At 43.4% G+C, this 27400-nt stretch overlaps 1 protein-coding gene across 4 annotated transcripts in view; it reads left to right on the plus strand.

Moving 5' to 3' along the window:
* The window catches only part of SLC35F3 (solute carrier family 35 member F3), a 266391-nt gene that overhangs the window by 142691 nt on the left and 96300 nt on the right, over positions 1–27400 (plus strand). Inside the window, exon 1 of one of the 4 annotated variants that reach the window (XM_065589030.1) lies at positions 22606–22851. The exons of 2 other annotated variants lie outside the window; for them this stretch is intronic. Coding sequence is in view for 1 of the 2 variants with exons in the window: in XM_005291204.5 (XP_005291261.2) it covers positions 23155–23230 (76 nt within the window). In the remaining variant the exon portion in view is untranslated. Of the gene's footprint in view, positions 1–22605; positions 23231–27400 lie in introns of those variants that run through there. One more of the 4 variants, XM_005291204.5, reaches the window with a different exon arrangement.

Consider the following 27400-nt stretch of genomic DNA (forward strand, 5'->3'; position numbering starts at 1 on the left):
CGTAACTGGTTTTTCATTTGGGAGTAATCAGATTTTTATATTTGTCAAATGCTGTGGCAAATTGTGCATAAGACCCTGGGATGTCTGTCCTAAGTGTTTTGATAGTCAATCAATTTAGCTTAAAAAAATAATACTTCATGGTTGATCATCTAGTCTTGTGTGCATTGAATCTGAAATTGCAGCTGACATTGTTTATTCTACTGTGATTCTCATACTATTTTGATAACAATAAATCTTCAGCAAACAAAAGAAAGGGAGAAGACAGTGATGTCTAGTAGTTATTGCAAATGAACACGAGTCAAGATTACTAGATTCCCTTCCCAATTCCGGCACTCCCCATGGGCAAGTCACTGCATGTTGCAGGGCCTCAATTTATCCATCCGTAAAATAGTTACCCCGGATCTGTTGTGCTCCAGGTTGAGGTGAGGCTGATGGGGTAAAAGAAATTAATATAATAAATAGTAGCAGGTGACCAGGAGAGGATGGGATACATCTAAAGGTTGGAAAGAAATTTCACAATGAAATGGCTGGGCTGCTACCAAAAATGTTAGTTTAATAGGATTCATAAAAGGATTAGTTTCAGAGTAGCAGCTGTGTTAGTCTGTATCTGCAAAAAGAACAGGAGTACTTGTGGCACCTTAGAGACTAACAAATTTATTAGAGCATAAGCTTTCATGGGCTACAGCCCACTTCTTCGGATGCATATGCATATGCCACAAGTACTCCTGGTTTCTTTCTCCATTAGCACAATAAATCAATACATTTTCAATTTCTCCTGGCAGACCCAGGGTGGTTTTATCAAACTGCTGTCTCAGTTCACCTGAAACAATATCAATCACTTCAAAATATTGTGACCTAAAACAGGCATCTGAAGTTTCAAATTGATGAGTATCTGATCTGTCATCAGGATGCTTGGGCAGCCTCTTGCTCTGGGTAGTGAAGGCTCACCTGATAACTTAGTTTCTTCTGCAGCCAGGGTCTGATGTGTCTGATGTGCTACAGCAAGCTCAGCAGATTGTGAGCCTTCTTGCAATGAACAGTCTTTCTTCTTGACAGAATTCAAGAAGTGCGTTCAGTTCAACCGAATATTAGATATGCCAACTGAAGTCCAAAACATACCTTGAACTGTTTGAGCTGGAGAAGAACACCTCTGGCTATTCTGCCATGCTCAGTGGGACAAAACGAATTGATTTGGGGGCAATGTTCCCAAAGAACATAGTGACTTATAAGAGCTATGTTGATGGCTCCTGTTTGAACTGTCGACCTGGACAGAGCAGGTTGTTAGAAATTCCTGCGAATAAAAATTGGTTTGGGATTTGTTCAAAAGTCACCATCCACTTGGCTGAATAGCACCCAAGTTTTGCAATGTCCATGCATCTATCTAAAGTATTCCTTATTGTGACCTGGTGGCAGCTGGAATCCTGCAGAGACAAGGTTAAACTGCACAAAACAGTGTTCAGACAATGCTGTTGGTTCTAATTCCTGTATCCATGCATCAAGTCCAGGAAGTTTCCCAGCCTTATTACCCACTCCATCATAAGTGTGTCCCTGACAGGGGGAAAGGAGTGACATGCAACAAACCAGTATATCTTTCACCACGGTGTGTGGGTATTGTGCATCCGTTTTGTCTAGCTGTACAAGGCCTGTGCAGTCTTGGTGAATGTGAAAGAATTTGTTGACCCATCTAACACAAATAGACATTTGGTCCTTTTTAGATAGGTCAGTGGCTTCATCAGCAATGATGCCATACCAAGGGTTATGCTGGATTTCATGTCATTAGCTTTGTAGAAGTGCATTTCCCAAGAGACAGAGAATTTCATTTATAATCTCATGCGATTGATCGTTTTATTAGCAACCCTGCACTGACATTCAGATTGTCTTCAGCTGTTGGAGGTTTCCCAGAATTTAGATCTGCATATTGCCATGTCTTGCCGTAACAGGAAATGCGCGGAGTATAGCTGAATCATTAGCATCCTTCACAGTACAGTTCGGTCTCACTGAAATTGGTCATTCAGATGCACTATCACAGAGGGCTGATCTTTTGTCAGATACTTCATCTTGGTTTCATTACAAAGATCACTTTTGTCATGTTCTCTGAACCTTACCATTGCCTTCCAATTATTGTAACCCTTCTCTGTGAAAGCATTGTTAGCTTTCTGACTCAGAGTTAACAAATTTGGAGCATTTCCCCAGAAACAATAGAAGTAAAATGCCACGTTCTGTCAAGGACACAAGCTCAGCCATGGGTAATGACTGTGCCAGCTTGCTTGAAATGTTATGTACACATTCTTGTTTCCAGCTTGTTGTCTGGTTTCTTCAATTTTGTCGTTTGGTATACACTGTCACTATGAAGCAGCTGCTGCTCACCACCAGAAACATTTGCTTTCCTTGTTGGATGACGATAAAGGCATGTCATCAATAACGCTGTTAGTAGAGATTGCAGCTTCCCAAACTTCAGTAACTCACACTTCAGTAGTTGATGAATGGAGGGGGTTCTGGAGAGCATGCCTTTTCAAGAATTGTCTTGTATCCATCAGCACTGTACAATAATAGCAATGCTGTGCATATCCGTTTCTTGGAAGGAGCCAGCTCTTGTTTCTCTTATGCTGAAGGAGAGGAGATTATATCTTATACTGCTTTTGCTTTATTTAAACATATATGAGAAAACAAAGAAACAGTTATTTCTTCGCCTCTGCATGCTCCCAACATCCCTGCTGCCTGGAGACTGGGACACACAGAGGCATCACCTCCTTTCTCCTTCCCCCTTGTGGGCCTTCTGGCAGAATTTGTCCTTCAGACCTCCATAGCAGTGCATGACTCTGACCTCATCATGCAGAGACATGGACGGGGAGCAGCACAGCCACGTTCTGCAAGTGGGAGTGCATGCGGGTGGGTTTTTGTTTAGTTGTTTGTGCCCTTGGTTTCATTATTTCTGTGGGTGCAATTGAACCCCCATTAAAGCCACCCCTTATTGAAACACATGTGGTTAATGATGTGTGTCTGAGCCTTCTAATGATCCCTGAGCTAAGTCTGGTTGACTTCTGGGGTCTAGATAGTTTTGCTTTCTGTTTTTGTAGATGTGATGCTCAGTTCAGGCCATTGACGGAGTTTGTGGCAAATTCCTGAATCTTGGCTATGTCGAAATTTAATCCAAGGAGGAGCAGAATACATTTATCTTAAATTTGGTTAAAGAAATATGTGTTGTAAAGAAAGGCCCTAAATAGCAAATAGAAGGAAGGCCTTGAAAGTGATGAGTTATAAGTCCAGAAGGAATGAAGTAGGGGAAACGTCTGGTTCAAAGAATAACTAATGAAATGAGAAGTTTCTAAAAAGCTGGCCTCTGACCAATAGGGGTGACTGAGGATGGTTTTAAATAACACAAAGAGAATCTGTCTTAAAAAGAGCCAACATGGAGCTTCCTATCCCACATACCAGTGTTATCTCAAAAACTATGGCCTATCTGAACTCAGATGCAGAGGGGGGGAGAAAGGAGGCTGAAAATCTTATCTGGATTGAGACTGGAAATAAGAGTGAACTGTCTCAAATAGGTTATTAGCTGAAGTCAGTAATTGGCGATGATGTCATTTGCTTGTTAAAAGGTATAAAAAGTGAACACTTAAAGGGTTCATCGCTGATACCTGCCTGACCACTCTGGAGCCGACCAATATGGGTCTAAGCACCCTGGGTTTAGCCCATTTGTAAGAATATTGATCAAATTCATATATAAGTTTTGTTACTGTTTGGATGGAGTAAATAGCTTATTATTTAGGCTTTTTAGGCCTGTTTAGAACAATTGTATAAATACCATTTGGCTTTTGGATTTAATAACGGAATTTATGGTTAAATTAGTGTTGTGATAATAACCTGCATAAATAATAATTCCAACAGGAGGGAAAGCATAAAAGAGAAAATATGAAAAACTAAATGGCTCCCTTTTGTGCTTTAATAATAAACATGCCTGACCTTCAGATCGTAGCTTACAGATTTTCCAGGGTTTTGTTTGTTTTTTGTTTTGGGCCTTTTCAATTCCGAGTGCTTTTTTGATCTTTCTTATTTTTCAGCGAAGTCTTCATTCTTCAGTATTTATATTCATCGTAATCTTCTCAGTGCTAAACAACAGATAATTCTCCTCTAGTCCAGAGAATCTTCTCTTTTCTCTCTTCTCAACCTATGCTACATGCAGTAGCAGTTCTAATAATGACTACAGAAGTTTCATAAACATTTTATAAGTGATCTTGTATCATATTTTGACACAGTCCTATTCTGATGGCAGTATATCTAAGATTATCTCCCATCCTCCTGTTATGTTGTTTCCCTCTGAAAATGGCTATGAGGATTTGAAATAGGCAAAATATAACCATCCAAGTTGGAAGGTGGCCAGTACATTGAGTTTATGCTCATACTCTTGCTAAATAAATAAATCAAGGGATCTTTAATAACCACAACTCATCAAGACTTCAGTTTTACATTTTGAAGAAAGCCTCTGAGTTGTCCCCTAATGCCATAATGACATGTCACATCTATGCTCAGACTGAAGAGGACTATATACAGTACCGAATGACCAATCCCCCTAGAGGTCTCCCATTCAAGTACTGACCTCCTTAGCCTGATTTATGTATAAGAACCAATGGATACACGGCCTTGTGGTACAAGGCTTTGAAAAACCAACGGGATCATGGACTATATCAGGACTGTAATAAAATGTGCTTCTGTGGGCAGGGCTGGTGCAACCCATTAGGCGACCGAGGCAGTCGCCTAGGACGCTAGCATTTGGGGGGGTGGCATTTCGGGTCCTTCGGTGGCGGCCGGATCTTCGGCCACCCCGGTCGTCGTCGGCATTTAGGCAGAGGGAGCTGGGGCAAGGGGACACGGGGAGGGCCACCTGCAGCAAGTAAGGCGGGGCGGCACACAAGGGAACTGCTCCCTGTCCCAGCTCACCTCTGCTCCGCCTCCTCCCCTGAGCACGCCGCCCTGCTCTGCTTCTCTCCCTCCCAGGCTTGCGGCACCAAACAGCTGATTGGTGCCGCAAGCCTGGGAGGCAGGAGAAGTGGAGCAGCAACAGCGTGCTCAGAGAGGAGGTGGAGCAGAGGTGAGCTGGGGCGGGGAGCTGCCGCACGGCTCCCTGGGCTGGGGGGGGGCGCCTCAGGGCGGAGGGGGGGAGCTGCCGCGGAGGGGGGGGCACCTTAGGGCGGGGGGGTCGGGAGCTGCCGCGGGGTGACGTCTTAGTGCGGAGAGCTGCCACAGGGTTCGGGGGCAGGGGGGAACCTGCAAGATGGAAAAAGAACAGGAGTACTTGTGGCACCTTAGAGACTAACAAATTAATTAGAGCATAAGCTTTCGTGGACTACAGCCCACTTCTTCGGATGCATATGTGGGCTGTAGTCCACGAAAGCTTATGCTCTAATAAATTTGTTAGTCTCTAAGGTGCCACAAGTACTCCTGTTCTTTTTCCGGATACAGACTAACATGGCTGCTACTCTGAAACCTGCAAGATGGAAGTTTCACCTAGGGCGTGAAACATCCTTGCACCTTCCCTGTCTGTGGGTTCTCTGCTGATGGTGAATTTTTGGAATGTTAAATATTTTATTTCACAGACATTCTTAGGAAGAGGGCAATAAAAGGTGGAGGGAAGTTATTATTTCACTGAGGACCACAAGTAAACAGGAGAAAGTTAAAAATTACTACATATTCCAATAGGCAATAAATCCAAAACCAGAACTGCCTACCCTGAGGTTTTATAGAACCCAAACAAAAACACAATTAGCAAGACTCTTTAAGCAAGAAAATAATTCTGATTTTGCTTGTTTCTGTGGTATAAGTGTTATGGATGGCGTCTGTCAGCCAGTGCTTTATTTTCTTTAAGAACAAATAACTACATTGTGTGTATGCAGGCCATTAGAGTAGGTACCAGATATTATTGTATTTACATTGCTAGTCAAAATATTCAATCATCCCCACACTAGATTGTTCATGTGTTCTCTCTGATGTGGAACACCATGGTGAAGATCCGTTCCTCCACTGACCTGGGTAGGAGTTTTGATGTTGATGTCAATGCGTGACATGAAGTACAGCCAAGTGAGAACACTGGGAGCAGGCAAGCAGCATGCATGTAGGTAGCTGTGGTGCTGTGCTAGGCCATAGATTTTTTTCATTTGCATACTAATTGAATTATAGGGACATTGAAAGTGAAAGGGAAGAAACATTTGATCATCCTCTGTCAACACCAAGAGTAGGATCTTTGAGACAGGAAGTACGCATTTGCTCCGAAAGCATACATTGTTGTTTTGAGTACACTGGTTCTCTTGTTCTTCCTCTAAAGGAGAATCCCTTCTGTTTCATGACTTGCCATTGCATCTATCTGTATTACCTTTCATGTGCTATTTTAATGTTCTGCCACTTTCCTTACCTGAATTCAGATTTTATAGTTCTTAACTCTGAAATTTGTCCAATCCAAAGTATTCTTGTTCTATCTCCATGGTGGGGTTACTCTGGAAAACAAATGCAAGAAGCATGAAAATCCTCCAGGACAAACTTATTACATTTTGTCACTTTGCATATGCTGACACAAGAGGAAGGATTTAAATTCTGATGAAGAGCGAATGAAATATCAATGACATAATTAGAGACTTTTAAAATGAGCTTTTGAAACTTGGAGACCTATTAAGACTTTTCTATCTAAACTCCAAGTTTTCATAATCAGCTGCTTTAGATAAATCCTCAGTATCAGGTGGCCAGAAAAATCACAAACAAAGAACTCCGAAGGAGGATGAAACAGAAACTAATAAGACAGGAAATTCTAGAATGAAAATGGAGATGGCCGGGACATACAGGGAGGAAAGACCCGAATAACATAACAAGACAGGTATTGGACTGGTATTGCCAAGGCAAGAGGCAACAAGGTAGACTAAGGATAATATGAAAACATACAATCAAAGCAGAATTGAACGCTATCAAAATGACATGGGAAGCGGCTAACACTACAGGAGGAGACTGGCAAAGGTGAAAGTCGTGGTAAAGGCTCTGTGTTCCGCATGGAATAGAGAGTCAGAAGAGAAGAGAAAAGGAGCTTTAGTTGCTGAATGCTAATTCTAGTGGCCCTTGTTGATTTCATAGACATCAGAACTAGAATTTTATGTGACAAACAAGTCACATTCTGCAGCTCTCTTGTGAAAGGGTGGAAAATGAAATAGATGCTGTCTAATTAAAGGTAACATATGGAAAAATTATATTTGAGGTATGGAAGAGATTAAGGACACTTTGTGTAATTTGGCTAACAGTATTTCTTTTAAACTTATCAATTAGAACATCATTGGGCATTGTCATTTGCATCATAACATTGACAAATAATATGCCATTGAGCAGTTGCATTATCTTCTAGGCTACAAAGGGCTATTTTTTAAGGCAATGAGATTTAAACCAGTAATCCTCCTGCTCCTCAGGGATTTAGGCATTTAGAGATAAAACATCAAGTGGCAGTTAAATTGGGTAAAGCTTACTAAATAAAGGGGAAAGATTCAGTAAACCACAATAGGCTTATTTTCTGATCTGTAATAATACTTTACACTTTTAGGCAGAAATGTCAGAGCTTTTAAAAGTTATTATCTGCTTCACTTGGGTGTTGTGGGGCTTAATTATCATTATTCCCATTTTATAGATGGGGAAACCAAAAGGTTAAGTGACTACCTCAAGATTTCTTATATTCCTGTGACAGAACCAGGAACAGAACCCAGATTCCCTAATACCTGGGCCAGACCATACTTCCTGGCTTCTATTCATTTAAAGTGCTGTATGATGAAAATAACAGTCCTCCACTGTGCTGATCAGTTGGAGCCCGGTCCTGCAAGTCTTACTGAGCATAAGGCTTGCTACCGTGAGATGACCACTGGTGGTAGATATTCTCAGGATTTGGCTCTTAATTTGATGACTGGCTTCCAAACAAGTGAAAGCAAAATGGAAGTCATCATCATATCATCGGCAACCACTCGATTCACGGTTCTCTAACACGGATTTATATATAGGTCCTGAGATGACTCAGGAGTCCGATCCTGGAACCGCAGATCCGACCACAGTAGGTACAGACATTTCCTGGCGGGTCAGCTGCCTGCTGGGAGAAAGGTCTTTCTTTTTCCTTCCTTCTCTCTCTCTTATCGGCTTCAAGGACGAGGCGTTTCTCCTCGAAGCAGGCTACTGCCTGATGGAGGATGTGGCACTTTTGGGGTTGGTTGGTGGCTTGCTCCTTCCAGTTTGTGATGGCCACATCAGTTTTCTTGAGAAATGCTTTCAGTGAGTCTTTGTAGCGTTTCCTCTGACCGCCACGGGATTTCTGACCATGGCTGAGCTGAGAGTAGAGGATTTGTTTTGGGAGACGAGAGTCTGGCATCCGCACACAATGTCCAGCCCAGCAGAGTTGGTGCATGAGGATCATTGCTTCAGAGCTGGTGACATTGGCTTCAGTGAGGATGCCGGTGTTAATGCAGCGATCTTCCCACTTGATGCAAAGAATCTTCCGGAGACATCGTTGCTGGTACCTCTACAGACTCTTGAGGTGCTGTCGATAGATCACCCAGGTTTCGCTTCCATAAAGGAGTGTAGGAATAGCAATTATTCCTGGATCTTAGTGTCCTGCCATAGGTCACGGTCCGTGAAAACACGTCAGAGCAATTTCCCAAAGGAAGCACTTGTGCACTGGATCCTGTGCTGGATCTCACTGTCAATTTTTGCATTTTGAGAAAGTTGGCTAATGAGGTAGCAGAAGTGCTCGACTGTCTCCAAAGTCTGTCCCTCGATGATGATTTGTGGAGGGTCATGTGCAAGGCCTGAGGCAGGCTGATGGAGCACTTTAGTCTTCTCAATATTGAGTGAGTGTCCTAGGCTTCAATAAGCTTGTGCAAAAAAATCCAGTGTGGACTGAAGGTCATTCTCAGTGTGCGTGAAGATGGCACAGTCATCAGCACACTGAAGATCAGTAATGGATGCCCTGAGGACTTTAGACTTTGAGCAGAGACATCAAAGATTAAAAAGCCATCCATCCAGTCTGTATTGAATGTCAACTCCACTGGGGAGGCGGTCTTTAATGAGGACCAAAATGACTGCTAAATAGATGGAGAACAGGGTTGGGCCAATAACACATCCTTGCTTAACCCCAGTTTTGATGACGAAAGGGTCCGTCTCCAGGCCATCACAGAGAACGGTGGCAGTCATCTGATCTTGGAGAAGCCTTAGGACCTTAATAAATATTGGAGGGCAGCCAAATCTGGCCAGCACCTTCCACAGGGCTTCGCGATTGCTGGAGTCAAAGGCCTTTGTCAAATCGATGAAAGCCATTTTTTGCTCCTGAGAATTTTCCTGCATTTGGTGGGCAACAAAGATCATGTCAGTTGTCCCACAAGATGGTCTAAAACCACACTGAAATTCCAGCAATATATCATCAGCAAGGGGAAGTAATTGGTTTAAGAGGATATGAGCAAGAATTTTCCCTGCTGTAGATAGGCAGGCAATGCCTCAATAATTTCCACACTCCAACTTATCTCCTTTCTTAAAGATTGTAACAATGTTGGCATTTCTCAAAATGCAAGTATCCTGCATGTGAATATGGAATCATAGGAATGTAGGTTTGGAAGGGATCTTAAGAGGTCATCTAATCCATCTTTTGTACTGAGGCAAGTAAACCTAGACCAAGTGTTTAATTTGATCCTAAAAACTTCAAATGGTAGGGATGCCACAAACTCCTTAGGGACTCTGTTCCAGTGCTTAAAATATAGTGGAATCCTTATATGAAGGATTTTTTATCATTATTATTTCTTTTTAACTGAATGCAACACATACTTTCATTATAATCTGAATTGCTCTTTGCATATGGCCTGGAGAGACTTCGGATATCTTGTTTTACTTGTTCATTTAGGATGGGATTTTTCAAAAGACCATAGGTGATTTAGGAGCACAAGTCCCATTGATTGAGTGCTTCTAAGAAACTTAGGCATTTTAGAAAAATCCCACCCTTTATATCTTAAAATGAAAAATCCTAAATGACTGAGAGTTAAAACCATCTAGCTGTTTACATAGCTAGTCTAGTTGTTTGGTCCCACCCTTACAATCAGCTGTTCAGATTTGAGAAATACCAAGTAATTTGACTTTGGTTTTCACTGAATCCAAAATCTGACTATTGAAGAGATTTATAGGGGTTGTGGGAGGAAGCATTTGTTTTGTGCATATTTGTTTTATGTGCTTATTCTTGAGTTCAACTATATACAAACACAAATCCAGGCAACATGTCAATATTCATGAATCAGATGCAATAAGTCACACAGACACTCTAATGATGAGGGCCATCTGGGTAGACAGAGAGAACTGAACCCATTTCAGAGATGTTGTATGTCATCTCTAGCACATTTCATCCCAAAGGATCACAAAACACTTCACAAACTGTGTGCTTTCTTACAGCATTTGCCTCTTGACATGGAGTACAGCCACAGGGCAAACAGCATCACAAATAGATATTTTGGTGGTGAGGACAGTAAAAAAAAATGCCTAGATAGATACACCAACTTACAGTCTCACCTAGATACACCAATATGTAACATACACCATATTAACTTATGTTGCTATTGTATGAATTAGCCTGAATTATGATATTCTGAGGAATAGGATAGCCCCGGCTGTACACGCATCATGACTATAATTACACACACCACAAAACATCAAATCTGAATTTGGCCTAAGCCATCATCTCTTTATTTCTTATAGCAACTCTTTACATCTTCAGATTAAATTAAAGAAACAACTCTGGGCTACATGAAGCTTCAGAATCCTTTTTGGACACTGTCCTGGATTGAACTCTATTCCATCTGTCCCAGCAAAGACAGTTTGTATCGGCAAATTTCATCTGGGTAGTAAGTCATGTGCTCACTTTGTTCTCCAAGGTGTAGCATGGATCTACAATAAGTTCAATATGTTTCTCTGCCTGCTGCCTCTGGAGCATTGTTGTGAGTCAACATCATATTGGTTTCAACATGTTTGACAACAATGCACAGAAATGTTGTGCAATATAGTCTGTTGACCTTCTGGCAGTTTGTTTTATATAGCAGTTGTATGAGTGTTTGCTGTTGTTGAATGTTGGAAGCTATACTATGTAGAATTTCCTGTCATTAAAAATAACTGTCTTTACCCTTGTGTGATTGGAAAAATGTTGTCACACCCTTAGTCACTAAAGGGTCTTAGTTTCTTTTGTATTTGGAGTCTCATATCCAGTAGGGCCTGATCTTGCAAGCCCCCCGTGCATGGAATGACCCTGGAAGTTCTAGCCTTCTTTATGCTTCTAAAACAACCCAAAAGGGCAAAGGGTCAGTTCCCACTTCCCCCCCCCCCCCCTCTTTGCAGGCAGGTCTCTTGGAAGATTTCATGAAATCCAGAAGGGGTTTGTCATTATCTGCATATAATTTTGTACCCTGGAGCATATCTATCTTTCTAAGGTGTTTCTAAAGCTCCTTTCACTGTGCTAAGTGCAGCAGTGCAATTGACAGCACTGAGTGTGCCTAAATAGCAATATTCTTATAGCCTGCCTTATTTCTAAATGCACAGTAGCATGTTGGTTTCCTCCTTCTTGCCTTCCCCTATAATATCCACAGGGTTAAACCTAGAAAGATGCCATTGCTGGGGAAAGGCCTTAGCAATAGGTGGGTCTTGCATTTAAACCTGGACCTAGGTGAAGTAGTTGCACATTCACTGTGCTTTCCGAAAGAGCCATCATCCATTCCACCAGTGATAGGAGAGCGTGAACTCTGCTTGCCTGAGGTTCACCTTCTTAGCTCTCCAATCACAGACAAAACTATCTTGTCTCACACATTAGAAATGCTAGTATCTGAGCCAGCTTTAAATCTATGCTGTATGCTAAAGAGCTACTTATGCTCAATTACTTATTACCTGGAAGTACTTAAAGTGATTTGCAATGTGTTTGTACGCTGTTAACCCCAATACAGTGTACACGTGTGATGTTTATTACCATACTGGGAATGGGAAAAAATAGAACTTGATGTTGTACCACTGAGTATCAAAGACCTTAAGCTATTTTTTAAAAGAAAGCAGGTTACTTAAATTATTTCATTTAACTTATGTTGCTATTGTATGAATTAGCCTGAATTATGATATTCTGAGGAATAGGATAGCCCCGGCAGTACACGCACCATGACTATAATTACATCAAGCAGCTCTAGTAACATTATGAACTGAGAGCAAACTTCAAGTGATCTTTAATGCCATCAAATCCCTGAAACAGTCATGTTTTATGCACAGTTTGAGAGAAAAGTAGTGGATGTAATATGGCTACATAAATCTGTTTCTCCCTCTCAATGCTATGGGGAAAGTTTAACCAGAAATACAGGGCTGAGGCTAGTAGAAGTAAGGGAGGAGAGAGAGACACAGCCATCATGGTGGGAATGATCCATAATTCAAGACTTTTCTGAGGAATGTGGTCTTGATTATACATAGGGGCACAGAGCCTGGTCTCTGGCTAATGAACTAGGGGAGCTCAAAGGTAGCTGTAGGGAACCTTTGTGTGTCCCCCTGACCTGGGGGGGGCATTCAGGCACCAATCTACTCCCTGACAGAAATTAGAATATTGTTCACCTGATTCTAATTTACGTTGGTTGCAAATGGCTCCCAAGGGCTATTTCAGGAGCTTGGGATCACCAGTGCAGGGGGGAGCTCCAGACATACCTTCTTTCCCCGGCTTACACCCACTATACCAGCAGACAGAAGGTGGGTGGCATATGAGCCGCTATATCAGCTACGTGGCATCCAGGGAATTCTCCTGTGACAAGAGCTGCCAGATTTAGGGCTGCTTTATGTCCCAAAGCAACTGGGATGCACCAGAGAGTTTGGTCCAGGTCGCTAAATGAGAGGATCAGACTAGCTCCTAAGGTCTTTTTCTTGGTTTCGAGACCAGAAAAAAGTCTCTTTAAACAAAATTAGTTCTTAAACCCAAGTGATACATGCTGCAAGACAGACAGACACATTGTACTGGTAATCAGTGGGTGCACTGGAGCAGAGGTTACGCCAACTAAAAGAAAGCAGATGCTAACAGTTAATATCAATGGAGAAAGGGCAGACTCTGATCTCACCTGAATCCCTCCCTACCACCAGTCACAATGAAGTTAGCTAGCACAGGAGGGTGTTTCAGCTTTGCTGAATTTGGCCCAATATCCTTGTAATTCCTGATTGTGACATGTTTCTTTGTGTAACTCACTAAAATAATGTTTATATTTCCTTAAGCTGCTGTCTCTGGTCTTCCTCTCTCTCCTTCTATACCTTGGAAACTCTTGTCTGATATCGTTGCCCTTCTTCATTTTTTCACATGTACTTTGATCCTCCATCCCTGTCTCCTAACAGTTTCATGTTTTTATAGCAATTAGGTTCCCAAATGTAAAATAAAACTAGTGCTCTGTACTTTGTATGTCACTTGTTTATGTATTTTGTGGTTACAATATGTGGGTACTGCTCTCATTGAAGTCAAAGACAAAGCTACCATTAACTTTAGTGGGAGCAAGGCTGTGCTCTAAGAATGTACAACATCCATTTTGTGTAAGCCTATTACAGGCTTCCATATTGTACTATTAATTACCAATCCAGATCCATTCTTCAGAAGCATTAACTAAATCCACAAACCTAACTATAGAAGCTGAGGGATTAGTGATATGCAACAAAAAGTCTTTATAAGTAGCTATCTCATTACGGTATGTGTAGAATACTTCAAAATGTACTATGGGTTATCTTGGGATCAGATCTCACTGCTTGTGTTAATGTTATGATCCTCCCCAGGCACAGTGAAAAGCAGAGTCATATTTCGTGCCACAAAATAAACATACTTTTCTATCGAAAAGAATTTGCCAAATAGTTCCAGTAAGAGGTGATTTATAGAGTGGGTTGGCTCATCTTCTATGGGCATATCCAAAAATCTGTGTATCCTACTATATTAAAAGTAAAATCACACATATTAACAACATGAAAAATATTTTAACAATAGCTAATTAATATTGGATGGGAAAAGCCTGTCATATCTGCTCCCTCCTACCCCATATAGAAACAACAGAAAAATAGCCAAAACCACAAATGCTGCTGCATTTCTAGTAGATTAAAACAAATCTCTGGCAATTGCAGGAATATATTGATGACAGTCCCCTAAACGGTAGCAAAAGTCAAATAATGTTTTTATACATTATGTAAACATTCTATACCTTTTTGCAAAGGGGTCTCAGAGTTTGGCACATGGACTCTCCTTTGTTCCACCTAACTTCAGTCAGGCATAATGGACTGGCTAATGTCTATCTGAACCTCTGTGCTCTTCTGGATGAAAAGCAAGAACTGCTCATGTGTGTGATTGTTACTTTTTAATGCCTACAACTGATGAAGGGTGAAGAACTATTTAAGCTAAAGGAGAATGTTAGCACAAGAACAAATGGGTATAAACTGGTCGTGAACAAATTCTGGTTGGAAATTAGAAGAAGGTTTCTAACCATCAGAGGGGAGAGGTTCTGGTACAACCTCCCAGTAGGAGTTGTAGGGGCAAAACACTTAATTAGTTTTAAGAAAGAGACGGACAAATTTATGAGTGCAATTGTATGGGGAGGAGGGTTGCATGTGATGAAAGGGGACAAGGGTCATCAACAGCCCTGGGGCTCACTTCAGGTTTATATCTTATGTTCCCAAAGCTCATGCTTCAGCATTTCAGGTGACCACAGCAGGGATCAGGAAGGGATTCCCCCATCCCCACCTCCACCCACCAATCTATTCCAACAGGGTTTTTTATCTCTTTCATCTGAAACACCAAGGATGACCATAGCTGAAGATGGGACTTGGGACAGGGAAGGACAGGTCTCTGAGGGGCACTGATCATTCTTTCTCTGTCAGGTGCTTGGCTGGCTGGTTCTTTCTCATACGCTCGGAGTTTATCTGATTGCCATGTGTAGAGCTGGGAAGGAACTTTCTCACAGGTTTGATTCGCAGTGGCTGTGGGGCTGTTTTCACCATCTTCTGCACCATCTTCTGCCAGGATTTTCTGGGTATATCTCACTTAATCATTTCCCTGCTATTGCAGGGGCTTTGGACACTGGCACATCTTGGTCCCTCCTATTCTCTCCCTGTGCCACATAATACTCTAGTCTCCTATGGGCTGTAATACTTTGGTCTTATTTTAGTTGTGTTTAGTGTGCAGGTGCTGGTATTGGTGGTCTGTGCTATACAGAAAGTCTGCATCTGTGTAGTTGAGCTGATGTCCGCATGTTTGCAGCATGCAACAGCATCATTTAAGAGAATACTCATTTCCCCTAAGCACTGACTAACAATTTGTGGATGAATCTAATAGCAAGCTTGTAGTATTTTCCACTGCTTCATTTTGGGCTAGCTACTATTTATAACTGCATCTTCCTGCTCCCACATAACAGCTATGTGCTGCCTGCACAAATATTGTATTACCCTGTGCAGGGGACGAGGGGAAGGAGAGGCTTCATGCCATATCACAATCAGCTGCTAAAAGTGTAGAGGTGCAAAAGGGTGATTCAGATGAGATCGTACACTTTCCCTCTGTACCCACTTTCCTCTACCCTTCCTATTGGCCATCTGGGATTCATCGGCCATGACTTTTCCATGTCTACTAAAATCAACGGCTGTGTAGTAGATTATCTCTTCAAAAACACATTCTATTTCAAAGGTATCTGAAAGTTAAGAATACAGGAGACAAAGTGGATTATTTATGCTAAGTACTTGTCACTGAAACATCATTCTTTTTTCCTCAGTCTCATCATCTGGGAAGTTATTATAAGGATCCTTATAATGTACTGTAAATGTTGGCAGCGTTATTTTTGTTAATAGCACATCAGACTGAGTTTAAGATGCGCATTAATGTTAGGCCTTTGGTACCAATTATACTCACTGCACTTGTGTAATTCTAGGGTAACTTCACTGAAGTCTGTGATGGGTTGGGAGAGCTATGAAGGATGTGGGACTGATCTGTAATCATTAATGAATTCTGTATATGACCTGGTTATTGAGATAGTTATTGCCATTATATTGGGTTATTGGAATGCTTATTTTATCCATATATTGATTTAGTTAAATAGCAGGATAGTTAGTGCAATAGCAAGAAGGCAACATAATGTCTCTAGATAGGTAACCTCCTAATAAACACAGCAGGGGGTCATTAAGAAGCAATTCTGAGCTATTAATATGCTAAGATGCTCCTTGGCTCCAGCCACAATTACACAGCTGTTTTGCCAAGGCCCGGAACAGAGACCAAAATAACTTGAAATGGTTAATTGACTTGCTAGAAAGAAGGGGAGGCAGCTGTCAGAGGCTGTTTGTGGGGATCACACTGACACAGAGATAGGCCTTACGAAGGGGAGTCTGAAGCATTTGGGCCTTCCTAAGGCTTATCACCCCCTGAAAGCTTAGGAAGATAGACAGACATGCATATAAACTGTTTTGTTGTTTTAAAATCCTTCTCTTCTGCTTTGCTATGTTCTTACTGTTAAAATTAAACAATACTTTTTAAGGAAGTTGTCTGGTTGCTGTATTAACCACTGGTCAGCATTCCCAAAGGGAAGACTGGCAGGTGCCGAGGCCAACTGGACCTGCTGAGTAATCATGGCCGGTCCACATGGGGATAGGGCCCAGAGACCTACTCTAAGAGTGAGAGAATCATGGGATTCCACTGAGACAATGGCTTCAGGGAACTGTATTGCATTTGTGAAGCTTTTGAATCCAGCATAGGTTAGAACAGACCAAATGGTCTGTGTAAAATGAGTTGATGGTCTCTGTCCATGCCTCTTGGCTGTTCACCTTCTAAAAAGTTCCTTCACAGTTACTGTAGTGCTAATGGACAGTCTTATTGGCAAACTCAGCAGAAAGGTCAGAGACTGAATGAGTTTAGAGTCTGAACCTTCCTTTTCACCCATAGAGATGTTTTTTCTGCCTAATTAGATCTGAAGCACGTTGACAGAGCAATGTAGTGAAGCACACATCACTGTTGCCTGTGCTTTGTATAAATTTAGTGCTCCTGTCTTCAAATCTGTTACCTTTTCAGGAACACTAAATTCACTTTTAATAAAAATCAAAATAGCTGGTGACAAGATATTTTCCCATTTGCAAGTTGAAATAAAACATAGATATTGCCTGACTACACCATAAAACAAAACCTAAAAATGAATCTTACATAATCTAAAGTTAAAGGTCCAAGACCTAAACAAGCTTTTTATTTTATTGGTGTGACAAAATGAGGGAGAGGCAACCAGGGTTATTTGAAATGCAGCATTCTCAAGCCAGAAAAGTGGGTGACTGACTCAGAATTTGTTTGAGAGAGAAAGTTATGACTTTAGTAAAGTGCACCACCCTGCTGATCTTTCTTTACTGCTCACAAAAGCAATAAACATTAAAAACTAATTGAAAAAAACCTACAGGCAAGATATTCCCACTAGGGCTCTTTATATCCATGTCTAAGAACTGGGTTATACCATTCCATTGGTGAGAGAATCTGAAATACACTGGGGATAGGAATTATTAATCAAACTCTTCCAAGTTCATACAGTCTGGCAAACAACTGGAACCAGATTTCATTCAGCTGCCATGACTTCCTTTTTCATCTGATATCCAGCTCTGTGGACACCAGTGAAATGACAGAAGACATATAACTAACAAAAAGAAGAACAGGAGGACTTGTGGCACCTTAGAGACTAACAAATTTATTAGAGCATAAGCTTTCGTGGACTACAGCCCACTTCTTCGGATGCATATAGAATGGAACATATATTGAGGAGATATATATACACACATACAGAGAGCATAAACAGGTGGGAGTTGTCTTACCACCTCTGAGAGGCCAATTAATTAAGAGAAAAAAAACTTTTGAAGTGATAATCAAGCTAGCCCAGTACAGACAGACAGTTAGATAACAAGTGTGAGAATACTTACAAGGGGAGACAGATTCAATGTCTGTAATGGCTCAGCCATTCCCAGTCCTTATTCAAACCGGAGTTGATTGTGTCTAGTTTGCATATCAATTCTAGCTCAGCAGTTTCTCGTTGGAGTCTGTTTTTGAAGTTTTTCTGTTGTAATATAGCCACCCGCAGGTCTGTCACTGAATGACCAGACAGGTTAAAGTGTTCTCCCACTGGTTTTTGAGTATTTTGATTCCTGATGTCAGATTTGTGTCCATTAATTCTTTTGCGTAGAGACTGTCCGGTTTGGCCAATGTACATGGCAGAGGGGCATTGCTGGCACATGATGGCATATATCACATTGGTAGATGTGCAGGTGAACGAGCCCCTGATGGTATGGCTGATGTGATTAGGTCCTATGATGATGTCACTGGAATAGATATGTGGACAGAGTTGACATCGGGGTTTGTTACAAGGATAGGTTCCTGGGTTAGTGGTTTTGTTCAACAGTGGCTATATTACAACAGAAAAACTTCAAAAACAGACTAACACGGCTGCTACTCTGATAACTAACAAAGTTCCTTCACAGTTACTGTAGTGCTAATGGATGTTGGGAAGGCAAAGATCAGAAAGATATTGTCATTACAGTGAGGCAAATATTGCAAAATAAAACTAAAACTGACTGAGTATAAAACTTCTTACTGAATTTGCATTGACTAGACTCTTGATTCTTTTGTGTTAGAGTCCTGTGAATATAAAAGACTCGCAAATTACTGGTGAGTTTTCACCAACACAGCACATTTGGAGTGAATTTTGCAGCACATTTGCAGAACAAACTTCATATTCAAAATTACCAGCATTACCAGCATTTGCACAAGAAACAGGCTTCTAACAGGTAGTAGGTGTATCTAGTTAGAAATAAAAACATTCCAAATAACCACACACACAAAAAAAGCTCAATTTTTTAAATACAACCAACTGCTCACAAACAAGCTACAGACTGAGAATTATCTAGAGATTACACTGCTCTACAGCCAAAATGCTTCTGAAATAAATGTAGTCAAACTTTACTAACTCTGGGTCACTGAGAATGAAAATGATGCTTAAAATTGTTGATTGGCTCTAGTTTTCAAGATATGCTATTGGGTCAGTATATACGACCCTTGACTTGGGAATGGCGGAGGATAAGTGAGTTATAAAGGGAAGGGATCTCAATTTAAACCAGAAATGACTAAAATACATCTTTGACTGGATCTATGAATAAATCTAGGACTGGGTTTGGACAGTACTTGCTTTTTAGACAAAACAATGAATGATGCAATCTGAAGCTGGTATTGCGTCATACATGATATGAATTGCATCATGTTATTCCTAGAAGTCATGGATGATGCAATCATAACGAAGCTTACATCACTCTGCTGAACAAATTGCCCTATATCAGCTCTAGAAATCATACAGTGTCGTGCTCTCTTATTTGTCAGTGTTTGATTTTGCAAAGGGACACATTTCTGTTTAGCCAAAGTGAGCAGAGATGCCTCGTACTTGTGTGAACAGTGCAGATAACTTCTGCTATGTTTGTGGTGAAGTGACTTTTGTATCACAAAAGCGCAATATAACCACTATGGTTAAGAAAGCCTATCACCTTTATTTTGGCTGCAAAATTGGAGATCAGGACAAGAGGTGGGCCCCACACATATGCTGCAACACTTGTGCAACAAATCTTCGCCATTGGTTGAACAGGAAAAGGAAATCTATGCCTTTTGCAGTGCCAATGATTTGGAGAGAGCCAACAGATCATACCAGCAATTGTTACTTCTGCATGGTGCCTCCAGTTGGGAAAGGTGTGTCAAAGAAGAAAAAGTGGACTGTGCATTATCCAAACATTCCATCAGCTATACGCCCAGTACCCCACGGAGAAGGACTGCCGGTTCCTGACGCACCAGAATCATTCTCACTTGAGTCAGATGAGGAAGAGGATGAGGATGAAACTTCTGGTCCTGAACCATCAATGTCACAGGACCCACATTTTCTCCCATCCTCCTCCTCTGAACCATCAATCATCGTTGATGCCACTCCAGATTGTTCTCACAAGGAACAGAATACTATGGTTATTCGATATGTTCAGATTGTAGACAGCTCAAAATTTTCAATTGAAGAAAGGTTTATTTTGTTTGATTTCATGAGGAAAAAGTGGAAAAGAAATTGGTGCTTGAGTACTAGCAATTCTAGAAGGTTTTAAGTTAGATTTTCAAGTCTGCATTGGCCAAACCTATGACAACGGATCTAATATGGCTGGGAAGTACAAAGGTGTACAAACAGTTCTGCTTGAGCATAATTCAAACTGTATTTTCTCCAGCTGTGGAAACCACACACTAAACCTTGTAGGTGTTGACTGTGCTGAATCATGCAAGGAGGCAATTATTTACCTTGGAACTGTTCAGCAAATGTACAATCTCTTCGGTAGCAGTCCACAGAGGTGGGAAATTCTGAAGCAATATGTTCCTGTTTCACTGCATGGGATGTCCAAAACTAGATGGTCTGCAGATTGATGGTGTTCAACCAGTTGCGCAGCATTTGAATTCAGTGAGAAAGGCTTTAAATGAGCTTGAATCACTCAATCTCACTGCACAGGCTTGAACTGAACTTCAGTCTATTCAGAAGCACATATCCAAATTTGAATGCATTCTGATGTCATCTTTGTAGATGAAGCTACTTACAATGATCCACCAAACTAATCTGGTAATTGAAGCACGCAGTGCTACAGTTGATTTTGAGAGAGGTAACATTGAAAGTCTTATCAATGACATTCAACAGATTCGTGAACAATGGGATGCGATCGCGACTGAGTCCATGTTAGTAGCATAGAATATTGGTGTGACCCAATTTATGAGTTTACCCTGCATAAGCTTTATGCAGGGTAAAACTGATTTATTTGGGTTTAGACCCCATTGGGAGTTGGGCATCTGAGTGTTAAAGACAAGAACACCCCTGCTAGCTGCTTTCAGGTAAACCTGCAGCTGTTAGGGGATGTGATTCAGACCTGGGTCTGGGTTTGCAGCAGGCTAGCAAGTCTGGCTCAAACCAAGCAGGGCACTGAAGTCCTAAGCTGACAGGGCAGGAAAGCAGGGGCAGAAGTAGTCTTGGCACATCAGGTGGCAACCCCCAGGGGGTTTCTGTGATCTAACCCGTCACAATTGGCCTTTCATCTGAGTTCTCCACCAATTGCAACTTACCTACTGAATCGGATGCTGAACAGCATTATAAGGTCAATGTCTTCCATGTCATCATTGACTCTATTCAATCAGGTCTTACACATTGATATGAGTCACTGCGACTAATTTGTACCCTTTTGGGGTTTCTTTGGCAGTTCAACAGACTGAGTTATGAAGATCTACTTTCTGCAGCTGAACAATTTCAGCAACGGTACAACAAAGAAATCTCAAAAGATCTCAGTGACGAGGTCATCTTCCTCAAACGAATATATTCCACGAACTTTAAATTGGATTGCAAGCCAAAGGAATTGCTTCAAGAAATACTCGAACTTGGACTCTCTGGGGTGTTTCCTAATATCACAGTTGTATTGCGTATTTTTGTCAGTTTTCCTGTATCAGTGGCTTCAGGTGAACACACCTTCAACATGTTGAAGCAGGTAAAGAACTATCACCATTCAACTATGGGACAAGAGCATTTGAATGGGCTCGCCATGCTCAATATTAACTGTGATATTGCACAAAAGCTAGATTTTTCCTCAATAATTAGTGCATTTGCACAGAAAAAGGCTAGACAAACATTTGTTAAATAAAAAAATATTCAAATTGTGTTTCACTCTTTCTTTGGTGCCTTATTTTGTTTTCATGTGTCATCATTTTTTATTTTTATTATGGCTAGGGGCCTCAAAAGCTGGAAGTGGCCCAGGCCTCTCTGGACCTCTGAAAGGGCCTGTCTGGAAAAACTGAGTGGGGAGGGGAGGGATGGTGGATTTCTATTCCAGGAAGCATAATACGATTTAGATGCTGGCTCCTATCTCAGTGAGAACCCTGCAATAGTTTCCCCCAAGACTGGTTTAAAAATGAGCCCAAAGCTGACAGATGCCTGGGGTTGGCATCAAATATGCAAAAACAAGGAGGAGTCCTTGTGGCACCTTAGAGATTAACAACTTTATTTGGGCATAAGCTTTCGTGGGCTAGAACCCACTTCATCAGATGCATGGAGTGGAAAATACAGTAGCAGGTATAAATACACAGCACATGAAAAGATGGTAGTTGCCATTTTGCTGACATAGACTAACACCGCTACCACTCTGAAACCTATCAAATATGCAGTCATTCTAATTTTATATGTGCTAAAACAAAATAAAATAGCCCCCCAAACAATTGGCACTAAAATGGTTGGCAGCAACTGTAGAGGCATCATGGATGGGCTCTCCCCAGGTGGGTGCTGAGACCCTGGCAGAGGTGGGAAGGGAAGCTTACAAGGGCCACTATCCATACAACTGTCATCGTGTCAGTCTCTGGAGAGTCAGTTTCACATGCTCTGCAGCCACTAAAAAGTGTAACAGGTGCTAGTGGGTGCAGTGTTGCTGTGGGCAGAGTGGTGTGAGTGTGTCCCCTTCATGTCTTGGTCCTGCACGTGTGTGTGTCTGTGTCTGCCTCTCCATGTATTGGTCCTGCCCGTTCGCATAAGCTGTCACAAAGTCTGCAGTGGGGCGGGGGGAAATAAGAGCCTTCCACTCCAAAGGTGACAGAATCACTTGCTCGTCCCTGGAAAGGCTGCAATGGCCCGGGGGGCTCCCATAGCTCCGGGCGAGTGAAACGCCTAAGTAGTGTCCACCGCTACCCTCAGTCAGGCACGGGCACGGGGCCTATCCACACAGCATCTGGGCGCTAAGGGGGGCTGTGCTGGCGGGTCCGCTTCCTTGCGGAACTGAAAGGTGAGTGAGCGAGCCAGGGCAGCTCCCCTTCTGCCCAAGCCGGCGGGAGGGAGGGTGGGGATTTGCATGTGACGTTTTGTTTGCAGCAAGCCTCAAAGTAGAGGGGAGAGCGCGGGGTGAGGGAGGCAGCGGCGAGCCTGAGGACGGGGCGCTGCTGCTGCAGAGGGACGCGCAGGGGCAGGGAGAGCCCGCAGAGCAGGCAGCGCTGGCTGGAGGAGGCAGCGGGAGCAGAGGGCGCTGCTGCAGCCGGCCCCAGGATGTAGGCGAGCAGCTGGAGAGCTCCTGCTGGCAGAAGGGCTCACCATGAAGAAACACTCAGCCAGGGTCGCCCCGCTCAGCGCGTGCAACAGTCCGGTCCTTACCCTCACCAAAGTGGAAGGTAAATCCGGCCGCAGCGGAGCTCGGCAGCCCCGCGGATTGGGGCGTGGGGACCCCGCCGGTCAGTCCGCGGCTGTGCGGAGCTGGACGTGCGGCGGCGGGAGCTCAGCGCTCCTTGGGTGGGAGAGGGGCTGCGGGGCGGGGTGGCTCTGCTGCTGGGTGCGCCCTGCGGGAGGGCGAGGGGCGGGTTTGCTGCAGCCGCGCGGGGAGAGGAGGGGGCCCTAGCCTGAAGGGACCCGCCGACTTCCATTGAAGGAGGATTTCGCCAATGCAGACATCGCCGTCCAGTGTGCTGAACGTCACCTCCCTCCTGCGGGGAGCAAGCCCTCCTCCCGCGCGGGCCGGAGCCTGGCACAAGTTAGCGCTAAGTTTTCCCGGGCGGGGAACGGGCAGGGGAGGGGCTGGCTTGGGGAAGGACATGCTGCCCTCAAAGGAAATGGAGAACCGCTCATTGCCCACATCGTCTGCCTGCTGCGGGGCTGCGACTCTGCTTTCCTGCGGGGGGTGGGTTTGGTTGGAGGCTACATTGCGGTGCATTGCTGCGATATTCCCACTGCTGTACCAGAGCCTCCTCCAGCACTGCCCGGCCCCCTTCTGAAGCCTTGGAGAGCAGGAAGCCGACTCTGCCTTCAACTGTGCTGGCACTGAGCTAAAGCTGACCCCAAGCCCTTAAGGCGCATTGGGCAATGACTCCCCCTCAGACACACCACCATCCTAGGTGCTCGAACCAGGGGTGCGGGGGTGCTGCAGCACCCCCTGACTTAAAGTGGTTTCCATCATATACAGGGTTTACAGCTTGGTTTAAAGAAGAACAGGAGTACTTGTGGCACCTTAGAGACTAACAAATTTATTAGAGCATAAGCTTTCGTGGACTACAGCCCACTTCTTCAGATGCTATATGCATCTGATGAAGTGGCTGTAGCCCACGAAAGCTTATGCTCTAATAAATTCGTTAGTCTCTAAGGTGCCACAAGTACTCCTGTTCTTCTTTTTGCGGATACAGACTAACACGGCTGCTACTCTGAAGCTTGGTTTAGTGGCTCTCAGCCAGGGCCGGCTCCAGGCACCAGCTTACCAAGCAAGTGCTTGGGGCGTCCACTCCGGAGAGGGGCGGCACGTCCAGCTGTTCAGCGGCAATTCGGAGGACAGTCCCTCACTCCTGCTCGGAGCGAAGGACCTTCCGCCGAATTGCCGCCGCAGATCGCGATTGCGATCACAGCTTTTTTTGTTTTGTTTTGTTTTTGGTTTTTGGTTTTTTTTTTGTTTGGCTGCTTGGGGCGGCCAAAACCCTGGAGCCAGCCCTGCTCTCAGCACCCCCATCATTCCAGCACCCCTGGCCACCATCACACTGACTGACTGTGCACTGGTTGCAGGACACCCCTGTGAGGCAGGGCAGTGCTCTTAACCCATTTGACAGATGGGGAGAGACTAAGGGATTTACCCACGGTCATACAGGAAATCCGTGGTAGAGCCAGGACTTAAACCCAGGTTTTTCAAGTCCCAGGCTCACACCCTAACCACTGGACCTTCCACTTAGTTGGTAATTGGTCAGAATCTGTCAACACTAGCAGGTGGATGGAACGGAAGCATTGGAGGTTGTTCAGGCTGAACTGATAGAGCTGGTGTGCTCTGTTGGCCTGAAACAATAAGCACATTGGCTCCATACCGACTGAAACTAGAGGTGCTAGGGGTGCTGCCGCATCCCCTGGCTTGAAGTGGTTTCCATCCTATACAGGGTTTCAGCTTGGTTCAATGGCTCCCAATATACAAATAGTTCAATGGCTCTCAGCACCGCTGATTGTCTCTAAGGTTAGCAGAAGTGCAGAGAGATTTCAAGAGGCAATTTGCAACCAGGAGAGGGGAACCTGCAGTCATTCAGATACCAGGCTCTGGGTGTTCTGGTCTACAGTGGTCTATAGTGAAGCTGCAGTCGCAGAGGAAAGCAACCAGGGAAACCCGAAGAGGTTATGCTCTATGAAATGACACTGGAGTGTAGCCTGGCATGTGGGAAGGCAAGGAATGAGGCACCATGGTCTGGAATGCAGTAGGCATCAGAGGAACAAGTGGGCCAGGTGCTGGAGCATAGGAAGGAAGCTGAGGGAGGCTATGGGGAAGATGTGGAAAAAGAGAATGAAGAGATGATGGGGGCAGGGAAGGGAAAGGGTCAGTGGAGGGAGAAAGAGGGTCCTAGAGGGAGCAAGTCAGTCACTGTAGGAAAGAACAAAGAAGAAGTGCAAATAGGCATTGGGAACAAATATAGACAATGTGGCATTGGGAGAAAGTGGCTGGGAGGAAAGGAAGAGAAAGGGACTGGGAGAGAAGACGGGTAATAAGAAGGCCCATCAGAGAAAGGAGGGAGAGAGAAAAGAGGAAATGGGATTGAGATTCGGGAGCACTCAAAGGAGGAAAAAGAAATAAAAATGGGGGGTTCCAGTAAAGTGGGGAGGAAAAGCAGAATAAGAAGAGAAGTATTGAAAGAGAAAAACAGAGAGGAGAGGAGAGAAAATGGTAGAAATACAGATGGAGAGAAAGAGGAGGAAATGAAGAAACGGGGTGAGAGAACAAAAGAGGAATAAATAAATGGAAGGTGAAAAAGAAAAATCAAGACCACACAACATTAAGGCTAGTGGTTCTATTTATTCAGAATACATGTTGCTCTATTTCCCAGGCAGTAATCCCTCTGGGGACAGTGTGTAGCCAATCTCCTGGCCAGTTCTTGATGGAAGAGTTTTTAGACTGATTGCTCTTTCCTTGAGCTGTAAATTGAATCCTTTCAAGCCTGTCCCTGTCAGCTCTGTGTACCAACTTTCAGAGACCATATTATCAGCTACCAAGAACTTAGCTGACCTAGTTGGCTTTTTCCAGCTTTAGTTTCTATGTGCCTGATTCTGCTTCCCTTGAAGTAATGGAATGGCAAAATTTAAAACACTGTACTTAAATGGTTCAGGATACGGACCAGAGATTTATGGAAACAGCTGGAGTTACTCTTGCCATTTATGTCTTTTTCATGAGATAGACCAACTCTGTGTGAGAGCATCTCTTATCAAATTAATCAACAGGGCAGTTCTTGGGATGGTTACCAATGACACAGAACCTCTTTTCTTGCAAACTGTGGGCTTACAGTGCTAATGAAAAAGACAGAACACAGTTCTAGACATAAATGAACCGAAGTATATTGCAGACAAGCTTTGATACCCAGCCCTGCTGCTGCACCTTTGCAAAGGTGTGCTACACCATCGTTTTGCTAGCTGATCTCTGCTTAGCACAGGCTGAGAGCCCTGAAGTTTGTCAAGCTGTGTAGTGGAATCAAGGCTGATTCTGAAATAGCAACACACAAAAAAGTTTGTCCCCACTTCAGCTAGCAGGAGTGATTACCCTTTTCTGCCCAGCACCAAAGCTACTTGGAGGAATTGGAACTGGTGGAGCCTGAGGGAATGTGCCTCTCGCTAGTCAGCCAAGAGGAGCCTTTCATTGATATGCATTACTGTAATGCCTTTCAGCATTCCCTCCCTCTCTGTCTGTACAGTTGCTGCTTTGCTTTAAAAGGGAGATAAGGACTTTGTGCTCTTTCAGAAGCGTGACTGCCATTTCAAATTATCCCAGAGATTGAATCATCACTATGCACCGAGCCTGCTGTACCAGCACTTTGAAAGACAACCACATCATATACATATCATTCAAAGAGGCAGTAACCATACTCCTCTCTCCTGTGTCTGATGCTGCACCTGTTTATTTTTTGTATAGCTCCTGCCAAGCATAGGCTCAGTGTCCATTGCTTATGTTTGTCCATATTTCCATGTTTTTATAGGCAATTTCTGTAATGCAGTGGCCATCTTAAATCTATGCTTTGTCTCTCTAGCCAGTGAGCTAGCTTCACCTCCATGGATGCATGGAGGTGCAATTTACTCTGGTGTCTGTATTCACCCCCAGGGAAGGGTAGCTAGTGTTTTCTCCTACCCTCCATCTTGGGGTCTTCCAGAGAAGGGCAGCTTTGACTTTCACCAAAAGCTCCAGGACACCCTCTCTGTGCAAAGTGAATACACCAAATCACTATCAGTATATTCTACAGCTGTCCTAGCCATGCCCCTCCTTGACCGATACCACCCAATTCCAAGCTCTGGGCCCACACCAGACGGGAAATGGTATCTTCTTTCTGCTACTGCAACTGCCA

The sequence above is a fragment of the Chrysemys picta genome, chromosome 3 (assembly GCF_011386835.1).
Source record: "Chrysemys picta bellii isolate R12L10 chromosome 3, ASM1138683v2, whole genome shotgun sequence".
NCBI lineage: Eukaryota > Metazoa > Chordata > Testudines > Emydidae > Chrysemys > Chrysemys picta.